Source organism: Trachurus japonicus, chromosome 24 (assembly GCF_045865225.1).
Source record: "Trachurus japonicus isolate A0001 chromosome 24, Traja_1.0".
NCBI classification, from domain to species: domain Eukaryota; kingdom Metazoa; phylum Chordata; class Actinopteri; order Carangiformes; family Carangidae; genus Trachurus; species Trachurus japonicus.
Window position 1 is genome coordinate 16,811,361 of NC_140930.1, and position 20,447 is coordinate 16,831,807.

Here is a 20,447-nt window from a genome sequence, read left to right on the forward strand (position 1 = left end):
GCTGTGAATCACTCGGAGGGAGAGAAACCACACAGAGACGCTTTAAATATCACCTTGTTTTTGTTTTGTTTTTATTACACAGACATACACAAGAGTGTTAGCAGCCTGCCTTCAGCTCCACTACTTCACCAACTTCCTCTCTGTCCTCCAGTCTTTTCACAAAGCTCTCTGCGATTGAGACCTTCCCCTGTCACGAGACGAGCCCGGGCCTCCCCCCCACCCCCCACCCAAGTGCTCAATCACGGTCAGGCGGGAGCTGGGGGCGAGACACACTTTGGTCACAGGTGATTAAACCACAGGGTGTTATGGCTGTTAGGAGGTTATGACGTGTCGAGCCTGTCACCTCGGTTCATGTCTCTGGAGGGAGCCACATTTACTCAGCTGTGAAAACCAGTGTGGGGTTTGCACACAAGTGGAGAGTAAGGGCAGTAGAAGCATAAATATTGACATTATTGCATGTTTGAAGCACCTTTTTTCTTTTTTTTTTTTTTTAAAGAAATGAACTGGCGGGATGAGCGTAGTAAATGTGGCCCTCCTCCTCGTCCCTCCTAACCCTCCGCTCCCCGGCGCCTCCATCACCCTGCTTGACAGTTCACCGTACTGTCACCCTGCTATGTGAAAATAAATAATCTACAAAACAAAAAAAAGGAAACCACTCCTTTCCAGCAAACACAGGGCTCTCTAAAAATGTACAAATTCATTTGAAAATAAGTCAAACTGTTACTTAAAACTCATTTCTCTATGTATTTACATACAGAACCATATAAAACTGCAAAGGGATCAACTTAGCAGAAAGGTCAGCGGCATTATAGAAATCATTTAAGCCCTAAAAAGGTTCTAGTAGGTCTCCGCAAGCTTAACAATGGTTGGACCATATGCATGTGGTGTCAGACAAGTGGTCACACTCTGATTGTGTTCACGTCCAGATTAACAGCCAGATACGCTTTGTTTGTTTGTTTTTTTAAATTTCATCTCTTTGGTAACCAACATGCTCACAGAAAAGACCCGGACAGTAAGATTTTGCTTTTTCTGGCTTTTTAGATTCTTTCTTAACCTTCAAAACACAAGTCTTGACATCACTTGTTTATTAAAACAAGCTTTAAAACATACTTTTTTAAAAACACAAACAAAGAAAAGACCTATGCACAGTGCAAAATCTACAAACTAAAAGTTAATTGATAGAGGTTTTATGAGCCTTTTTCATTGAGTAAATTTGCTGTTTTGGCTGAGCCTTCGTACCCCGACCCACTGTCCACTTCCTGCCCGTCACTAGGTGGCAGCACTGAGCCCTCTGCACTTTCTGTGAACCTCTGAATACACCCCAGCTCTGCAAACGACACCACTTGAACCATAAGAGCAGAAAGCCAAGAAGAAAAAGAAACCTGGTGATAACCGTTAACTGAAGTTGTACCACGGAGCCGTCTGCTCCGCTCCGCTTTGCAGCGCCACGTCCTCCAGCTCTTTCTGCAACGCAGTGGGGTTGTTCTGAAGCCAACGTCCGCCGGCCATGGTGCTCTCAAAACACTTCCCAGAGCCAACAGGAGAGAGGCAGAAGCTCAGAAGATTCATGAGGCCGTCGTCCAGCACACCGTTTACATTCCACTCTTTCCAACTGCCTAGCTACGTCGTCACCACAGCAGCAAAGAACTTGTGACTTTTCACTTCCTTCGATTCACCTTGAGTTTGCCGTCTGAACCTTGTCCTTCAAAGAAACTAAAGGGTTCCTGCGTGTTAAGGACGAGGTAAAGTAAAGAAGGGGAAAAAAAACAGCAAAACAAATAGAAAACAAACTAAGAACACCAGGCGTAAAAGAAACACTATTCTTTTAACACAAAGGGTGAGTCACCAAACGAAGGAGAGGATGAGAATCTGGAGAGTTTCGAAAAAGCTGCAGCACAACCAGTTCTCCACTTCAGACTAAAGTTCAGCCTGGTCCAGGGTGATGGGGTGACCTCTGACCTCACACCAGGACCTGACTAGTCCATTCCCTCAGAGGCAGCGCAGAGGGGGCGGGAAGGGCCTCCTATTGGCTCCTCTTCCTGCCCCCCCGCCCGGTTAACGACGAATGAGTTCTTGAATGAGCTCTTTAACCTCTGCTCTCTTCAGATAAAGTGCCATTGGAGTCTTTGAGCACAGGGAGAGTCAGTCCGTCCACAGTGTCTCCGTACTCGCTCTCGGCCAACTCCCCCTCGCGCTCGCAGATAACTGTCATTGGGCTGCTGAGGAGTCGACTGCGAGCGTTGTATTTGCTGCTGGCGGCAGAGGGCGGCGTGCGCGAGCGCCCGTACTTGAACCCGCTCATAGAAAAGGACGACGACGAGGTGGGAGAGGACAGAGCCAAGGCCTCGTAGCGGCTCCACTCGTCCGTCGCCCGTTTGCCGCGGCTGGGGGAGGTGCAGGGGCTGTGCGGCGCCGTCGGGGAGGAGGGCGAAGAAGCGGGAGGGTCCAACGCCGACTCGGAGCGCGTTCGCTGGAAGCGGGGGTCGGTGGAGCGAAGCATCTCGGCGGCGGACATCCTGAAGCTGGTCTCGGAGCGGCTGCCCTTCTTGAGGAGGAGGGCCTTGAAGGTGTCGCTGCTGGTGGACGACTTGCGGAGGTTGCGTTGGATGGAGCCCGACTGGCGGGGCAGAGAGGACACCGTCGCCGGGGACGGTGGGCCCGTGGGGGTGACGGGTGGAGACTGTGGGTGGCTCCCGCCCCGAGACTTCTCCTCCTCAGACTCCTTGCGACCCAGGACCTTGCGCTTTGACCTGGGGAGGGAGAGGGACGAGCAGATTAATGACATGTTTGTAGAAATTCTGCAGAGTGAGCGAGTGCAAGCAGCGTTAATTCACTGGTAAGTAGTCAAATAAACTGAACATTGATGTGTCAGAGGAGCGAGTAGAAAAAATCTATTAGAAAATGCAGGAGTTGGGGGCAGTTTTGTCAGTGAACACATCACATCCAATTACTTTAATTAAAATTAGGCTGCAGCATGTGGGATTTCCTACATGTGACCTTGCGAATGTTTGTGTTGTTGAAGATGAAATAAAACTAAAACTGTATTCAGAATACTTGGCCCACATGCCAAAAAATCGTTGTCCTAAATTTGCCATATGTCAGCTCTGCCCCCAGCAATCATGCATCACAGCACGGCTCTTAAAAACAAGTCAGACAAATAAGAGCAGTGTTTGGCGTGAACGCTCGAGAAAAAGGGAAAAGGGAGAATAATGAGAAGAAGAGTTATATATATATATATTATCATTAAAGAAATCCAATGAGTCTTTACAGGAGAAGCTGCAGACGCTGCAACTTTGCAAGGAAGCTCAGACGCAATGAAATTACTCCACAACACAAAAGTGGGAGAAGTGCCCAAAGCAGCTTTAATCGCACAAGGACAATTCAGCCTTCTCTCAGCAGGGGGTTTGGGGGTGGTGGGGGGGTATCAGAGTGGTGGAGCACACCACTCAGCCTACTGTCTATACCTCCTGTGCTAAAGCGTAGCAATAAAGCTGAACACGGGTAGAATATGTGGGGATTAGGACCAGCAGGGAGACAGCCTTATTAATCTGTGGTGGTACAACGGGGGTTGCACCCTGGGATTAACTGCAGCTAATCCAAAGGTAGCATCACAGCGACGGCAGCAACGAGAATGGCTAATTAAAGGGAAGAAGGGGCTACTTGCCACTTCGCACCTCTCTAGAAGGGATGCACCCACACACTGCGCGCCCCCTCTGCACAGGGGGTGAGGAAGAGGGGAGACAGAAATGATTAAAGGCATGAAAAATACAGATTGTGTGATAAGGGGAGAGAGAGGGTGGATGGTGAAGGTAAGCAGAGGGCGTGAGAAGGGCAACGGTGAGGCAAAATCCCTCATCCTCGGATTAGATGGAGAGAAAGAAGTTCCTCCGTAGAGGACAAAGAACCTGTGGAGAAAATAAGTCTGAAGGTCAAATGAGAGGGAGGAGGAGGAGGAGGGGGCGTAGGGGGGGTAGAGACAGAAATGGTTTGTGTGAGACTTCGTCTGCTTTCTGATTTCTGCTGCAAGATCTGCGTCTGTGCCCTAAATTCAACCTCCGTCTAGCGTCGTCCCCCTGTGAGCCTCCTCGCCACATTAGCCCAACAGCATTACATAAGATTTTCTCTCACTCACACACACTCACACGTGCGTACGCTCACACACCTGAATTCAGCCGACCAATTCGGCTCCGCGCGGAACTCGCAGTGGCGCAAACGCACAAATAGGAAAACAGAAATGCACGCTCAACGGACGCCAAGCGAGAGTCAAGACTGCAATTATAAGACACGGCTCCGAGTTACTTGATCGATCTCCTCTTGGCTGTGTTAATTGTTTGGTTTGGAGGATTTCCCCCAAGACAAGTTGCATTTCCTGCTGCAGCTGTGAGGACGCTTCATTCAAGGTTTTTATCATTCTCCATTTTCACACAGAGAGGGAGAGAGGCAGAGAGGGAGGGAGGGAGAGGACAAGGAATGAGGAGGTGAAATGACAGGTGAGGAGGGGAGAGGAAGCAATTCAGGTGCAGACAGCATCACAATAAGAAAGACACTATTTAAAATTATAAATAAACACGGATAAATAATCCATATTTTAAAATTCAAATAGCTCAAATGGATTTTTAATAAATTAGAGGCTGAGTTTATTATTTTTCCTCTTCTATCCTTTCATAATTTAAACAGCACGGCTGAGAGTCCATCATCACTTCCCACTTATGACAATTTGCTCTATATGTTCTACCCTGGCGAGGTGTGATGGAGGAGGACGGCGGCAGAGCAAGTGCTAAATACAGTTTGTGGTGAGGTTTATTCACGCACATTTACACAATCTTCATGTCTAATTAAGCTGCACAATAATTCCTGTTTGCCCCATAAATACATACACAATCTGTTGCCTGCAGAAAGAGAGAGAGAGAGAGAGAGAGATGGAGAGAGAGAAATCCTGTGAAATGAAATCCTGTGATGCTCAAGAGAACTCCGACTGCCGCCTGCACGTGACCGTGAAACACAAACTGGCGGGCTGCATGAGAAATTTATGTGTGTGCTCGCTTTGAAGCACGGAAGCACGTATGCAATATATGTCAGATACCCCCGGAGCAGAGGAGGAGAGACAGAAACAGAGAGAGAGAGAGAGAAAGCGCGCGTTGGTCTCTCAGGTGGCCTCTAACCTAGATTAAGACCAGAGGGTGTCGAGTGGTTAAATTATGGATGAAGCAACAGCAATTTCTCCTGCTGGGAACGAGCGACGCTAATTTGACTACACTAACACAGATGCTGCGATAAACATTTGACCACTGACTCATGTGGCTTCCTAAATTGTTGCCCTTCAGTGGCCAGAATCAGAAAGAGAGAAAGAGAGAGAGAGAGAGAGAGAGAGAGGGGAAAAAAAAAAGCTCCCGGGTTGAGAGACCCCAGAGACCGGTTATTTGACAGATGCATACGCGTGCAGATGGGACAGCGCTGGGTAAAGTTATGACTGAGAGGTGGAGGGTAAGAGGGTGAGAGGAGGAGGAGGAGAGGATGATGAGAGGAGGAGAGCGGAGATTGAAAAACAGAAATCATGGATTGAAGGGTGAGGGTGGGAGGGGTGGGAGTTCAGGGTGATGTGTTGCGGTTTATGGGAAGGCAGCGGAGAAAGAGGGAATGAGATGCTGACGGAGAGAGAGAGAGGAGAGAGGGAGAGAAAAACAAACAGAGAAAGCGGGACGACAGAGTACTAGAGGAAAAATAAACTGGCTCGGTGGAATAAATTATGTATCCAGACTAGAGTTGAAGCGGGAGACAAGTTGGAGTGGATGAAGTGGAGCGGCGGTGGAGAGAAGAAGTGCATCATGGTACCTGTGAATGGCGGCAAAGAGGTCCTCGGTGGTCCGGGGCCGCGTGGGAGTCGGGGTCACCATCTTCCCCCCGTTGGTGGACGGGGCCGGAGACGATTCGGCCGTGCTGGACTCGAACACCTCACCTGAGACGCAGAAACATACAAGTTACACACACAAACACACACACACACAAACAAATCGCACACACTTGCACATGCTGATGAATCCACCGTCCTGTCGCATTAACCTGGCAGGCTATGAAATCTGAAGTGGTACCGGAGGAGGTGCTGGACTGTCTTCTTACATTCTCTAGCTTTCCTCTCCTTTTCTTCTCCTCTAGTTCAGCCTCTTTTCTCCTCCTCCTCCTCTTCCTTCTCCTCCTCCTCTTCCCCCTCCTACTCCTTTCAACCTCCGCGCTTCGACTGCCTGAGCCGCTGCGGGCTGTCTCACTTTACGCTCTCCCCATCCTCCCCTTCATCCCCTAACCAGATCTGTTCCCCTCCCCTCTGATACGACGGAGCCCCTCCCCCTTCTCCCTTCGACCACGAAAAAGCATCTCCCCTGGGACACTTCTCTCCCCCCTCCCTCCCTCTCTCTCCCTCTCCCTCCCTTCACCTCAGAGGGAGAAGGGAGCGGGACAGAGTGAGAGAGAGAGAGAGGCTGAGTATAAGAGGCTGAGAGCGAGGATAAGAGATTAACAGAAAAAGAAGAGGGAAAAAAGCAAAATGGATATTTGAAAAATAAGGATGGATGGGGGGGGAGAAGTGGGAGAGTGAGGGGGGGGGGCAATGCAGGGAAAATGAAGGGACAGTAGCCACGAAAGATCTGTGCATATAAAATGCAGAAGAGAGTGAGGAAGAAAGGATGAAGTGGAGAGGCTGCAGCACTGCCGTCCCGGTGATAAGCCGCGTCTCCTGCGCTATTTCCACAGTTTTCAAACCTTTTACAGCTCGGGGTTTCAAGTTTGCCTCCTCTTGCTTTGGAGGGCAAAATGAATTTCACAGCTGCCCGAGGAGCCGGCCACAAGCAGCAGCATCACTAATAACTCGTGTACAATTATGGTCATGGCCTCAACTCATCAGCAAATGAAATTAAATTGTTCCCTCTCCACAAAGTCTGCACTTTTCTGACTTTAATTTGGCGAAAAAGTAAATTTAGTAGATTAGTCAGACTCACCTGCGTCGTCCTCCTTGGAGCTGATGGAGCCGGTCGTGCTGCTCGCTCCATCTCCCTCCTCATCCTCCTCTTCCTGAGCCTCTCCATCTGTACACAGTCCATGATCAAGACTTGTCTCCTGGCTGCCAGGAGCAGAGATGAGTGGCTCATCCTGGATTTCTGACGATGCTTCGCTGCTCTCCGCGAACAGCTCAGAGCTCTCTGAAATCTCCTCCTCTTCCTCCTGTTGCTCTTTTTTCATCTCTTTCCCCTCTTCCTTTGTCGGTCTTCGCCGACCATCCACCGTGTCCTCATAGTGACCTGGACCTTGTCCATTGATTTGTGGCGGGTTAAATGGCGGCAGAGAAGAGAGTTTGGGTTTCTTGGAGACTGCTGGGGGCTTCTGTTTGACTGGGGAGCTCTTAGGAAGACTTGGCAGAGGTTCCTGCACTTCGTCTGTTTCTTTTCCATTCAAGATATAGTAACTCTGGTCCTCTTTTCCATTTAAGACAGCACTATCTGGTGTCTCATCTGTGATACTGCAATCGAATGACAACTCCTCTAAGAGCTTTGACACAGGTGATGGTGAGGAATTACGGGACTCGTCCTCTGGGGAGCTGTTGAACACGGGCAGCACAGTGGGACGCTCCTGGGAGTGGGATTTCTCCAGGGTCAGGGGCTTTAGACCCTGAAGGAGGTCCACCCCCATCTCCTCCTGAGCATCGATGTGGTCCGATTTGCCATTAATCTCCTTCTCCGGCCGCTTGACAGAGCGGAGCTGTACACTCTGCAGAGCGAAGGGGGTGATGAGGGGTTTGGGAGAATCTGTGGGGCTGTTGGAAGGGGCCGGTTTGGGAGCATCCTTCACCGCCTTCACAGGAGCCGGGGAGGAGGAGGAGGGTGGGACAAAAGCAGGCAGCGGAGGAGGTGGAGGGGGCCCGCAGGAGGGCACGGGAGGGGGAGGCGGAGGGGGAGGAGGACTGAAGCTCCCATTGAAGGAGGAACTGGGGTGGATTAGTGTTTCAGGGGATGGAGGAGGGGGGAATTCTGGGGAGGTGGAGCAAGCGGGGAGCGAGCTCAGAGGAGTGGTTGGTAACGGGGGAGTCTGGGAGCTTGGTGGAAGAGGGGGAGGGAAGGGCGGAGGTGGGCTGAGAGGGGTGTTGGGAGCAGAGGAGGAGGAGGAGAGGGGAAGGGGCGGAGGAGGAGGAGGAGGAGGACCAGAGCTCTTCAGTGAGTCTGAGGTGTTGGAGGAGAGGGAGGTGGAGGAGGAGGAGATGGACACGGAGGAGAGGAGCGATGACTTCCTCTCAGGCACTTTGGGCTTGGGGCGGCCGCCGGAGGGGGACATGGACCTGATGAAGGAGGGGACGGGGGTCCCGGCGGTCGGGGTGTTGGACTGGCTGGAGTAGCCGCTGGAGGGGGAGGTCAGTCTGTGCACCCGGTCCGGGGAGGAGCTGGAGGTTTTGGGCTTCACCGCCACCACGCCTCCCTCCTGACCCGGCGCTCCGGGGGCCTGGCCGCCGCCACCACCGCCGTGGACCTCGCCTCCGTTCTGGAGCTCCCCCGAGTGAGACCCCACCGCCGCGTTATCTGCGACCGGAGGGGTCTGCGCCCTCTGGTCCCCGTGGTTACGAGGGTAGTCCATGTAATAACCCCAGGAGTCGGCGTAGTCCGAGCGCAGGCTGCTGGTGTCGCTGTGGGCGGGCGTCACGTGGCACAGCGAGTACACGTTGGACACGCCTCCTCCGCCGCCGCCGCAGTTTGCGTTGGCCGCTACCAGCGACGCCGCAGAGCTGCAAGCGCTGATGCTGCTGTGACTGCGCGGCCGCAGCACCCAAGGGTCGTCGTAGTCGCTGCTCGGGCTGTGAGAGGGCGAGGACGGAGACGCGCCCTTTCCTTTCCCTCCCCTCAGCCCGATTTGGAGGCTCTGCTGCAAACTGGCGATCAGAGTCTCGTTGAGCATGGCCCCGTTCGGTTCGTTGACGCCGCTGATGGCGCTGACGCCTCCGAGGGGCTTCTTCGCACCAGGCTTGCGTCTCAGCGAGTCCGTGCGCGCCGGGGGCAGCGGAGGCTTCTTGGACTTGCGGAGGGAGATGCTGCGGGACAGAGAGCGGTCGCTGTACAAGCTTGCAGAGTCTTCCTGATTGGCCATCTCGCGACACTCGTACATGCTGTGTCTGGCGGCTCGCCCGGCCGCCGCCGCCCCGTGCCCGCTGCCGTGGCTGCGGGAGCGCAGGCCGGAGTCCATGTGCATGGAGGTGTAGTATCCGTCGTTGTCCTGGGAGTAGAGGGAGCTGGAGTCGGTGGTGGTCCGGGAGGAGAGGTCCAGGCTGCTGTAGAGCTGGTTGATGGGCGTGGAGCAGCTGGAGGTCAGCGTGCGGTGAGGGACCACCACGTTTTCCGGCGTGTCGTAGATCCACTGCTCCTCCGGCAGACAGGATGGCGGCGTGGGGGCCAAGGTGCTGCGGCTGTGCGCGCTGCTGTCCGAGTGTCCCGACTCGCTGGCGGGCGCGGCCGCGGCGATCGGCGGCGCGTGGGTCGGGGTGGACGTGGCCAAGGCGGGGCAGGTGGAGCTGTGGGAGAAGGCGGCCGGGCTGGAGATCACAGAGTTGGAGGACGAAGCCACGCTGAGCGGTCGGGGGACGGGGTAAAGCGGGGAGTGGGAGAGCTGAGCGGAGGTGTTGAGGGCGATGACCTCGGCCGAGCTCGACAGGGTGGCGTTGGGGATGAGCGAGGTGGAATAGGCGGCGTGTGGGGACACCACACAAGCCGGACCTCCACCCCACTCGCTGGACTGAGTCCCCCTCACCTCCTGAGACTTGGGCCGGGGCAGCGTGCCCGTCCTCGGAGCGTTTCTCATGTGCACCGCCGTGTCGTCGACCTGCAGCTTCCCTATCTGCCTCTGAGGCGTTCCCTGCTCCTCCGACTTGATGGGGGTGCTGCTGTAGATGGGGTCGGCGCTGAGCGACACCCTGGCGCCCTGACGCGGCAGACTGTGGAAGCGGGAGGGATCGCCGTTAAACTGATGCGGCGGCAGCATCAAGATCCCCGAGCTGTCGCTGCTGGAGACGGAGATACTTCCTGTGGAGGAGGAAGTGGAAATTCCGGCCATCTGGGCGGCGATCCCTTGTCCTCTCTGCGCCCGGATTCTTCTCATGGACGGGGGGACGACCTTGACCTCCTCGGTCTGGCAGCTCGAGTCTCTGGTGTCTGAACGTCGGAGGGTTGAGTTGACGCTTCCGACTCGGCCCAAAGTGGAGTACTGTCCCGGGATGAACATGGATTGCGGACGGAGCTCTCCGCCGCGTCCTTTTGCTGCTGTCAAAGGAGAGGAAAAGAATAAGATAAATGTGCGATTGTTCAAGGTATCTATTGTTTTATCTTTGTTTTTCCCCCCTTTATAACTTACTCAGCCACTATACCCCCCCTTGTGCTCTTCAGCTACACCGTCAGATAAACTGCGGTCACAGGGAAGCTAATTAATTTGATTTGCTGTAACCCTGCCTCGTGTGTTAATAACTTCTGGTCTTCATTAAGGAGGAGAGGATATGAGGAGAGACAGGAAGAAGAGGAAGAAGACTCTCGACTATGCTTCTCCTGCTTAACTGGCTCTGGCTCAGCTCGATCGAGACGCAAATAGCCTCCTGGGGTCCAGGAGAGGCAGCTGGTGAAGCATGAGCCAAAGCACATACATGGACGCAACAACTGTACACACATAACACAGTGTTGTTGACATTATCATGCAGTCACACAGGACAGGACAGGACAGGACAGGACAGGACAGGACAGGACATACAGAATGATGCAGATACAGACAGGAATGCAGATACATTAACACAAGACACACAAACACTGAACATACCGGCTAGAAAACAAACAATTTGAAGAATGTGCTGCAAAACTGGAGAGGATGTCTAGTGTGTCTCCCATCTGTGGTGTCCCTCCTGTTGATGCTCATGTTCCAAAAACATACACACTCTTGCGTCCTTCCTTTTCTCTCTCTTTCTCTCTCTTGCGTCGTCTCTAAACCACACATACACTCTTCCTTTTGCTAAAAGCTGGAGTGACAGCTTGGCTGCTGCTGCTGCTGCGATAGATTAAGCTGCAGGTCTACTTTGCAGGCAGCTCTAGAGCAGAGAGAGGGAGGGATGAAGCACTGGGACAATTACCCCGGCCCAGTAATCATGACATTCAGACGCCGTTGCCGTTGCCGTTGGCTGGGCGCTAACCAGACTTTAAAGCTCTGTATCCCTATCAGGTAACCTAATCGCCGCAGAGGGACGACTTTCTCCTTAAATACTGCTGTCACCTTCCAGCTCAGGAGATGTGTAAATAAACAGCAGCCACGCGGTGCCCGGTGTCAGCTTAGTGAGCTTAGTGTTTTGCTTAACACCCGGCTCAGATGAGTAACTATGGGTACGGGATCTCTGAACCTTGGTATTTGATATTCACCCCTCATGGTTTGGACGATCATTATGTTTCAAAAATGAGACAAAAGAAGAAGGTTGGTGTCTCCATGATCAGGAGTCCTGGTCGTGGACTTATGTTGGTAAGTAAGACACACATGGGACACATGCTAAGATTATCAATATGGCCCCAGGATTAAGGCGCACACACACACAATTAACATGCACAATTCACAGAAATGAGGCAGAGCAAAGTTGACCCCAAAGGATTATGGCACAATACGTATTTAAGTGTGGCAAACCCTGTACTTAACTTCTCTTATGTGACATGATTTTCCAACAGGCAAAGTCTCAAAGGAGATTATAATGTGGCAAAAGTTTCTTGAAAAGGAAAAAGGGGGGTGATATTAAAACCACAAAACAACTGAGGGGGATTTCATCACTGCTTTCCTGGCGTTGGATGCTATACAGCTGAACAGGGTGGAGGAGAGCAAATGAGGACACTTGTAACTGAAACAACGAAAAGACTGAACAGCTGCAGGGCCTTGATCCAACACTGTGGACTTGCATGTGTCATTCTCTCCTTCTCAATATGACATATTCAGAACAACACCAGTGATGTATTGTTCAGTCAGTGTGTACGTTTACGTTGATGGAAACATGAGTCCATAGAGAGTTAGAGTTACAGGAAGTAATGAGAGGAGGAGGGATACTCGTCCAGAGTGTTGGTTCAGGTCTATGGACAGTAGAGGGCAACATACTATAGCCCCACAGTGATCCATACCTAGCTCCTGGTTGATGTTGTCAGGCAGCCCTGATATTGTCTTTCTGCGTTTGACCTTCTTGGGCCGGCGGGACACGGTGTCAGTGTTAATGAGGGAGCGCCGGAAGCTGGCCTGTCGGTCAAACACTGCCCCTGGTAGCCGGGAGGGCGAGAGCAAGGCAGGCGGACACACAGGCAAACAGCAGTCGGTTAGTCGGAGGGAATAAACTCAACAACATGCAGAGGAGTTTTGTGTTTTTTTGTTTTTGTTTTTTTACTTTGTTGAACATGCGACAGTAACAGGGCAGGAAACCTAAAGGGTCACTTCAGTCATAAGTAGAAGCGTTTTCTCATTTCCATCCTGTTGCATCTAGACTTGGATTGAGTCTGAGATACAATTAGAGGTAAGTGAGATTTTTTTTTAAATTATTATAATTAGGGTGAACTGACCCTTTAAGATTTTCACCCACCAGCCAAGGACAATAAAACAATTAACCAGCCATTCCCACTGTTTTATTGACCGAGCCTTAATTATCAGAGCAGTGGAGAATGGCTGTTGAAGCGTTTAGTTTAATTTAACTTAGGTAAAGAAAACTTTACTTTTTCTGGCTGATGGTTCAAATTCCAACCCTGAATACAAATAACTGTGTAAAGGTATAAACACACATTAGATGTGAGATGGTGTGTGTGAGAGGGGGAATCCATGCTATTATCACAAAAACACATGCACAAGACAGATATGAGATGAAGCAAGTATGCCCGCGCGCTTCTCACACACTTTCACACAAACGCAGTCTTTCATCCCTCTCAATATCTCTCTAAATCGCCGTCCAGTATCCTTGGAGGAACAGCAATATCTCACTATGAACTGCTCTTCTTTCTGCTATCTGGCTCGCTGGGGACGGCCTGCAGGCGTTAGGGAAATAGAAACTGATACGAGGGCAGATAGTGTCTATCACATTTCCCCCTCAAAGTGACAGAAAAGTCCCTGATCTCGCTCTGCGCCTGTTTCACTCTCTCTTTCTCACTAATCTAAAGTGACAGCAGATGAAGTCAACAGTGATTTACATGGAGTGGGACCACATTAAGCTCTCATTAGTGCCTAAAGGATGATGGGATCACAGTTATATTGGTACTGACACCAGCAATTTTAGATGTTGGTACTGAACTTAAATTTTTGACACCTTACTCTTCATTTATGCAGATGTGAGTAGATACAATAGCTTATAATATATCAAACAATATAGCTCAATGAATGAGATGCAATATATACAAATATATGCATATGTGTGTGAGAGACATGCTAACATGGGAACAGCGTTGACGCGTTTTGCTGTGTACGGGTGTTCATCTGTCAAACGGCCTGCGATCTGACATCAAGTCGGTGGAAAAGCCTTGACCCTCGGATGAGCTGTCACACAATTTTCCGACACTCACACACACACACACACACACACACACACACACACACACACACACACACACACACACACACACGAAGGTGAAGGTCAGTCTCCGAGAAGCATGATGGAAGGGGAGAGATACAGGAGAGGAGCCAGACACCCATGACTGACACAAACAGTTTTTTCCCTCTGTGGATGACTGGGCACAGTAATTGATTAGTCTATATCCACTCAGCCACAGAGGGTTGATTAAAGGAACAGTCTGACAATTTTGCTAGTGGGCACATTCCTCCTATTTTTTGTTGCCTTACTGAGAGTGAAGGACAATCGATGTAATTAAGACACAGAAAGCGCAAAAGACATTTTACAAATTATTATAAAGTTAATTTTTCATCATGTTAATGGGTAATTTTCTCCTTCTGCTTCTCATTTTTGTGCTAAGGTAACCATGACAGTTTTTTCTCCATTTTAAATTTGGTTGAGTTGTTGACATTGAAATTTGGAAGCTTACAAAAGTTTTACTTCTGCAAGTTTTCAGATTTTGTTCTGCAACAATTTTGAAAGTCAAAACATTGCATAAGTAAAAACTTTGGGGAGATTGAAAACTCCCCCAAAAATGGTTGAGCAACATCTTTACTTTGGCTGTTTATCTTCTGGTTCTGCACCAACCTGGGGTTGAATCTCAACATTAAACACCCAGTGCTTTCTGAGAGACATGATTAAATCGTCAGAAAATCCCCTTAACACATACAAAACAAAACAAAACAAGATGTGTAATCGATGGTAAGAGAGTGAGAGGTGAATGTTACAGCACCACCCTGGATGGATGAGCCAACATCGAACTCAATGTCGTTTGATATTTCTACATTTCTACTGGATATGGAACTAGAGGACCAGGACACTGATGATGGGGATTGGTCACTACTCACTAGGGGCTGAGACATGAACTACATGGCTGAATGAGTGCAGCGGTCAGGAGATGGGCTGTACCTGTGACGTTGATGGCGACTATGTCTGTGGGCACGGCCTGGGCCACCTGCCTCATCTTCTCCTCCGGGGTGGGGAGGGGTGGAGCGTGCTTGGTCCATATAATCTGCCCATCAACCTCAGACACCTCCCCTTCTCCCACCCCTCCCTGAGGGGTCTGGGGCCTCATGGAGAGCTGGGATTTGTCATCTTCCGCTGATGAAGCTGTGGACTGGGGGACAGAGAGAGGGGGAGAAAGTGTTAATGAGACAGGGCAGGAGGGGGGAAAGAGGGGGAGAGGAGAGATGATAGAGACAGGAGAGAAAAGGAGTAATTTAGATGACAGGGGAAGAAATTAGAGGGGAAGAAAGGAACAAGACAGGGAAATGAGTGACAGAGGGGAGAGAGATGAAACATGATGGAAGGTAATGGAAAACTGTAGAAACCAAAGATTTAATCCTTGTTGGATTAGAGCAGAAAACTGATAGATAAAGAAAAACGTCAAAAGAATAGAAGAAAATGTGAGTGAGAATAAAATATTACAGAACTTAATTGTCCAAAACCATAAGGGGCAAATTGTTCAGGATATATTGCCACATAAACACAAGTTAATATATAACACTGCTATGACCTTTCTGTTGTGGTGCTGTAAATGTATTTCACGATCAATCAAACCCAAATGGAATCACACACATATATATGGTATATAAACGGCACACACGACACAACATACACAAACACCGATCAGAGTGAACCAACAGCGCAGTTGGGAATAGGAGGATAAAAAAAACCAGAAGAGAAGAGAAAAAGAGAGAATCACTCATGCATTAAACTGTCAGAGGAGCTCTGTCTATGGTGGAGCAGGATTTACCGCAGAGATGAAACAGAAAACAGTGTTTTACTGCAGCGTAGCGACTTTAAATTGAGCTGTTTAGTCAACAGCAAAACCTCAGTCAATGCCCAGATCCATTTGAGCTTCAATTATTGAACAACACGGATTCTGAAACGTGTCTATACACACAGAGTCAGTGCCACAGCGGTCCACGTGTGTCTCTGGTTAAAGATCAGTTCTTAGGAGCAAAACCATCAGCCCTCACTCTCACTGCATCACGGAAATGTGTCTGGAACGCCTTCGGATTTTCCACCATTGGAAAAAATAAACATCTTCAGTGTTTCTCAGCATCTCCCAAATGAAACAACGGCAAGAAGTCCCTGGTTCCACTACTAATGTTTACTCTGACAATCTAAACCATCAGACTGGCTGGAAAGCATAGTAATTAGTGCCTTTCATTCATACCATGCATGGATAGATGGGTAAATAAGTGGGAGGCAACAGGGTGTGGGGGTATGTGTATGTGTATGAGTGGGGGGGGTAGGGCTTGTTATTTTGCATCGTTGTGGCTCAACCAGGAGCCCTGTTTCTCCTTTTGAAGCTACTGTCAGGCAAAGTTAGGCTCACTGGCCTCAGGACAACAGGAAGTGATGGGAGGAATGAGGGGAAGGGGGACAAACAGAGGAAGGCAGGAAGGGGGAAGGAAGGTAGAGAGGGAGACGATTGGCTGTGGCTGAACGATGGAGAGAGGGGGTGAGAGAGCAGAAAGTACAAACACGGATAACGAGAGATGAGAGGCGACAGTTCAGAGAGACAACAGCGTGTTATGAAGGTCACAGGTCAAGGCCGGCATGAAATGAGAGGGACTGGCATCCAGGGGCTCTGGGGGGGCAATGGGGACCCCGATAATAACAGTGAAAGACCTGCTGGCCCTTTCTGGACCTCATATATCATGTCTGAGTGTTAGTGTGTGAGAAATAAAGACAGGGGGGTGATAAAAGAAAGGAGGAAGGGGAGGAAGCACATCTGTCTGTCAAACCATCTACTCTTCTCTTCCCTACACTAATGGTTGAACCACACAGAAGAGCAATAAATAATCTAATATTTAATACTCTGATTGATCCTCTGGTAATAATTTATTCCTGTCTACTTCTCTCAACCCTCCCTCTGTTTCTCCATTTCTCTCCATCCCTCACTCTCTTGTGAACTTACACAAACTTCAGCAACTGTACTGAAAAGATCACTAAAGATCAATAAAAAGTCAGCAGGTCTATATCAGGTGTTTATTATGTCTCTCTTTGTCTATACAATGTTGCTCTAACTGAGAGTGGGAATATAATATCTACATTTCTGGTCCAACCACTAGAGGGCAGACTGATACTGTTGAAATCACTGGAGGTGAGTAACTGAGCTGCTGAATCAGCATTACTTTCTGCATATCTCAACAATGGTGTGTTTATTAATATGTATTTAGATATATTCATTTGTATTTAAATCTGTGTGTGTTCTGTGCATATGAATACCTTCTTGTCATTCTCATCATCCTCGTCATCCTGCAGGCTGCTGGTGGACTGAAGGGGGTCTGAAAAGGTGGGACCCTGGGAGTAGTACTGGGAGCTCCGGAAACCATCTTTCCTCAACTTGTCACATTCTGCAGAGAGACAAAGAGAGAACAAAAGATGTGAAACTTTGACTCAAATGAGCTGAAATTACATTTGTTAGGCAGCTATAACCATCACAAATCTGTAGCTGATGAGACTTTGTCATGAAACAGACGGAGATACAAAACAGTTTTCCTCATTTTGAGAAACAAGCATCATTAGTTCACTTCATACAACCTCACAGACAGCTCTGACTCAACAGACCCAGTGGTGAATATAATCACTGATTATACTCATGTCAGGAACTGTAGCGTGCACACACAAACCAATTTGTGCATAAAGTAGTCAGTACAAATCGGGCAAAAACACCATTATACAAATGATGTGTGAAATATTTATAAGACTGTGTAACACTGAACTCTACATCGTATAGCATGTCTTTGGTGTGTGTGTGTGTGTGTGTGTGTGTGTGTTAGTCACGTGAGTGCAGTCCCAGTTGGACGCTGCCAAGCATTGCCCACACTTCCTCTCGTCACCACCTGCTGTGATGTGGTTGTGATGTATGTGTGACTGTGTGTGTGTGTGATAAAGATGCGAGTGTGTAAATGATTGTGTGTGTGTGTGTGTGTGCGCGCACAACCAAAGGATGGGGGTATCAGTTTCAGTCTGTCACACACAGATGGCAGAACTGTCCCCCCTCTCCTCCTCCACCCCCCTCTTGTCTCAGGGAGCGTTTAGCACATCATCTCTCTCTCTCTGTCCGCTGATGGATCTAATAGTGCATCCTTTGTCTGGTCTTCAAACAGCTAATCACACGTAGTGTTACTTCTAAAGCTTCAACTAAAATACACAGTAGAGAATTATACGTGCTCCTACTGCTGCCTGGAGCCTGTAGGATGGAGAAATCTAACAAAGCAGGTCTTGAAAAACTCTTAACATCTCCTTCTTGCCTACAGTATCAACCTGAAAGCATGAATGAAGCTTTTTGTGTGTTCCCCCTGCATGTTATTGATAGAAATGGAAAAAAAAAAACCCTCCTGGCGAGCCTTTCATCTTCATCGTGGGGATTTATTCAGTGTGTGATGCACAATTAAAACTCCTCTTGTTGGATTACAACATGTGCACCAAACAGTTTGTAGCCTTGCACCTTAAAAAGATTCTGCTTTTGATCCTTTCTATGTCCCGTCTATCTCCAGAGCTAATTACAGCCCATCATCTCTGCGGAGCAACACACGCCGGTGCATGTATAATACTGTCAGTTAATGGATCCTAATGGGGTTGGCAAACGTAGCTACTGTAACAACAAGCTGATGTGGCAGCGGTGTGGAAGAAGGGGTTTAGAAAGCGTGATGATAATGAGCATGATGACGGGGAGAGGAGCTGATTGGTGTTGCGTGATTGGGGACGGTTGATATAATAAATAAGCTCTGATGAGCTGAGAGCGGCTTGTTGCTAGGCAGAACTGAAGGGAGGGGTAAGTGACACCAGTGGAGACCTGCAGAGGGAATGAAGGACGTTGCGAACAAATGAAACGACATGAACGAGGTACTCATATGTACATTTCACAAATTTGCTATTTGCTGATCTTAAGCAGATTAGAACATATTGGTGCAACATATAGGCCCCAAAAAATGTGCATGGTCCTGTTTATGTGTCCACCAGTTTGCTGTGAACGGATAACCTTCAATGCCTGGACACATTTTATAGTGCAACTTTTCTTCAAGTTAGTCAATTTAATTGTCAATGCCACGTTTTAACCTGATGAATATGGGATCATACTGGACGATCGATTCTCTGTCCGACCTCACAAAAGGAGTTTGAATTGAAAAGGCGGTGATATAAAGATTTCTGTAAATACCACGGCGTCAAATAACATAGCGCCTCTAGTTATCACTGAATAACAGAATTGATTATAGCACGTCACATTTCTTTGAAAACAATAATCACACAACAGTTATATAACTTTCCCTGATGTATTTCGACCTGCTGCCACGTTCTGTAACCACTAACTGGTGAGCGAGCCTCCTGAACGTGTGTGAAAAAGAACAACGAGAGGATGCACGTTGCCATCTGATTGGTTATTGATCATTTTTGCTTTGCAGAGCAGAAAGCAGACTCGTGTACCTTGTTATGCTCACGCTGGTGGCACTGTGACTGGATGTAATGACTCGTTACAGGAGCTGCACGTGGTTCACACACTGTATGGATATGGATATAACTGTTCTAAATGTGTAAATTATGGACATTTAATTGCTACAGAGATCATAGCATCACAGGATTTGGAGATAATGTTCAATAAAAGTCATCACTGTGACCAGCGTTGTTCTTCCTGAGGCTGAGTGAGCTGTGACAAGCTGTGACTGCCACTCTCAGCTCTGCAGGAAGAGCTGAGAGCTAAAACACACACCAAGTCTGAAATGGACAGCACAGGTGCTCCCATCGCACACCTGTTGCCTTTCAGTTAGGACCCCTGGGGCCGGCTGGTGATGATAGGATGCTTGGATGGCGACAGGATGAAGGGGGGGTCGCGTTAATCCTACCTCCCAGGTGGTGTTTGCGTACCTAGCAACATCAATATTGCAGGAAGCGATGTGCAACGGCAACAACACACAGGTCAAACAATGGGGAAGACAAAGAAAACCTGTGTCTGTGTGTGTGCATGTGTATGTGTGCGTGCGTGTGTTTTACAGTGGGTGAATAAGTCTTCACACACCCTTGCATCAGGTTACATCCACCCCCTCCCCATTTATCTTTTTTTCCTCCCTTTATCTCAGTCTTTTTTATCTGCTGACAGACAAGGCCACCTCAGCATGTAAACAACAAGCCTTTTACTCTAACACACACACACACACACACACACACACACACACACACACACACACACACACACACACACACACACACACCTGCCCCTAAAATCTTTATCTGAGAAAACACAACTTTCCCAGGAACCCTGGGTGACAACAGGTGCCAGTATTTACTGGTTTTTCCGCTTCCTTTCCAGCAAAAGTTGTGGGAATATTAGAAAGTCGTCACTGTGTTGCGACTTGACTCCCTGTGTTTGCTTGCCAACAAGGGTGTGTCTAATCTTGTCTAATTGTACTACACAAACAGGAAGAAGAGGATCTCACACGGTTGTGTTGTTGGCGAGACACAAATGACAAGTTTAGACATTTTTACAGCTGAGGGCAAACGGGATATGAGGAAGCAGATGACGGCATTCATCAACATTCCCACTAGTGACATTCGTCAGGGTTTATTTCGCTGATGTGGCTGGATGTCTGGCGTGTGGAAGTGTCAAATGTCATTTGTGCTCTGGGAAATTGCCCGAGACACTTTTCTGAACTTTTTTACTTTGAGTTAAATTTTTTAGATCAGGCAGTGAATCTTCAATCAATTTTTGTACCAGTTTCGATGATTCATGTGTCATAATACATGACTCACTGCCATATATTGTACAACAGCCACAGATTAACCAAACACACCCAGCTATGTTGGGTGAGTGGTA

The 20,447-nt window shown here is 48.9% G+C and overlaps 1 protein-coding gene across 15 annotated transcripts in view; it reads right to left on the reverse strand.

Moving 5' to 3' along the window:
- Positions 1 to 1,070: 1,070 nt before the first annotated feature.
- The window catches only part of nhsl1b (NHS-like 1b), a 106,284-nt gene continuing 86,907 nt past the window's right edge, over positions 1,071 to 20,447 (reverse strand). For 7 of the 15 annotated variants that reach the window (XM_085771131.1, XM_085771135.1, XM_085771145.1 and 4 more), the window contains exons 3-8: positions 16,862 to 16,989; positions 14,531 to 14,738; positions 12,159 to 12,290; positions 6,990 to 10,286; positions 5,833 to 5,956; positions 1,071 to 2,750 (exon numbers count right to left, since the gene is read on the reverse strand). In XM_085771131.1, coding sequence (XP_085627257.1) covers positions 2,087 to 2,750; positions 5,833 to 5,956; positions 6,990 to 10,286; positions 12,159 to 12,290; positions 14,531 to 14,738; positions 16,862 to 16,989 — 4,553 coding nt within the window. In that variant the 3' untranslated portion in view covers positions 1,071 to 2,086. The remainder of the gene's footprint in view (positions 2,751 to 5,832; positions 5,957 to 6,989; positions 10,287 to 12,158; positions 12,291 to 14,530; positions 14,739 to 16,861; positions 16,990 to 20,447) is intronic. The other 8 variants (XM_085771133.1, XM_085771136.1, XM_085771146.1 and 5 more) reach the window with 3 other exon arrangements.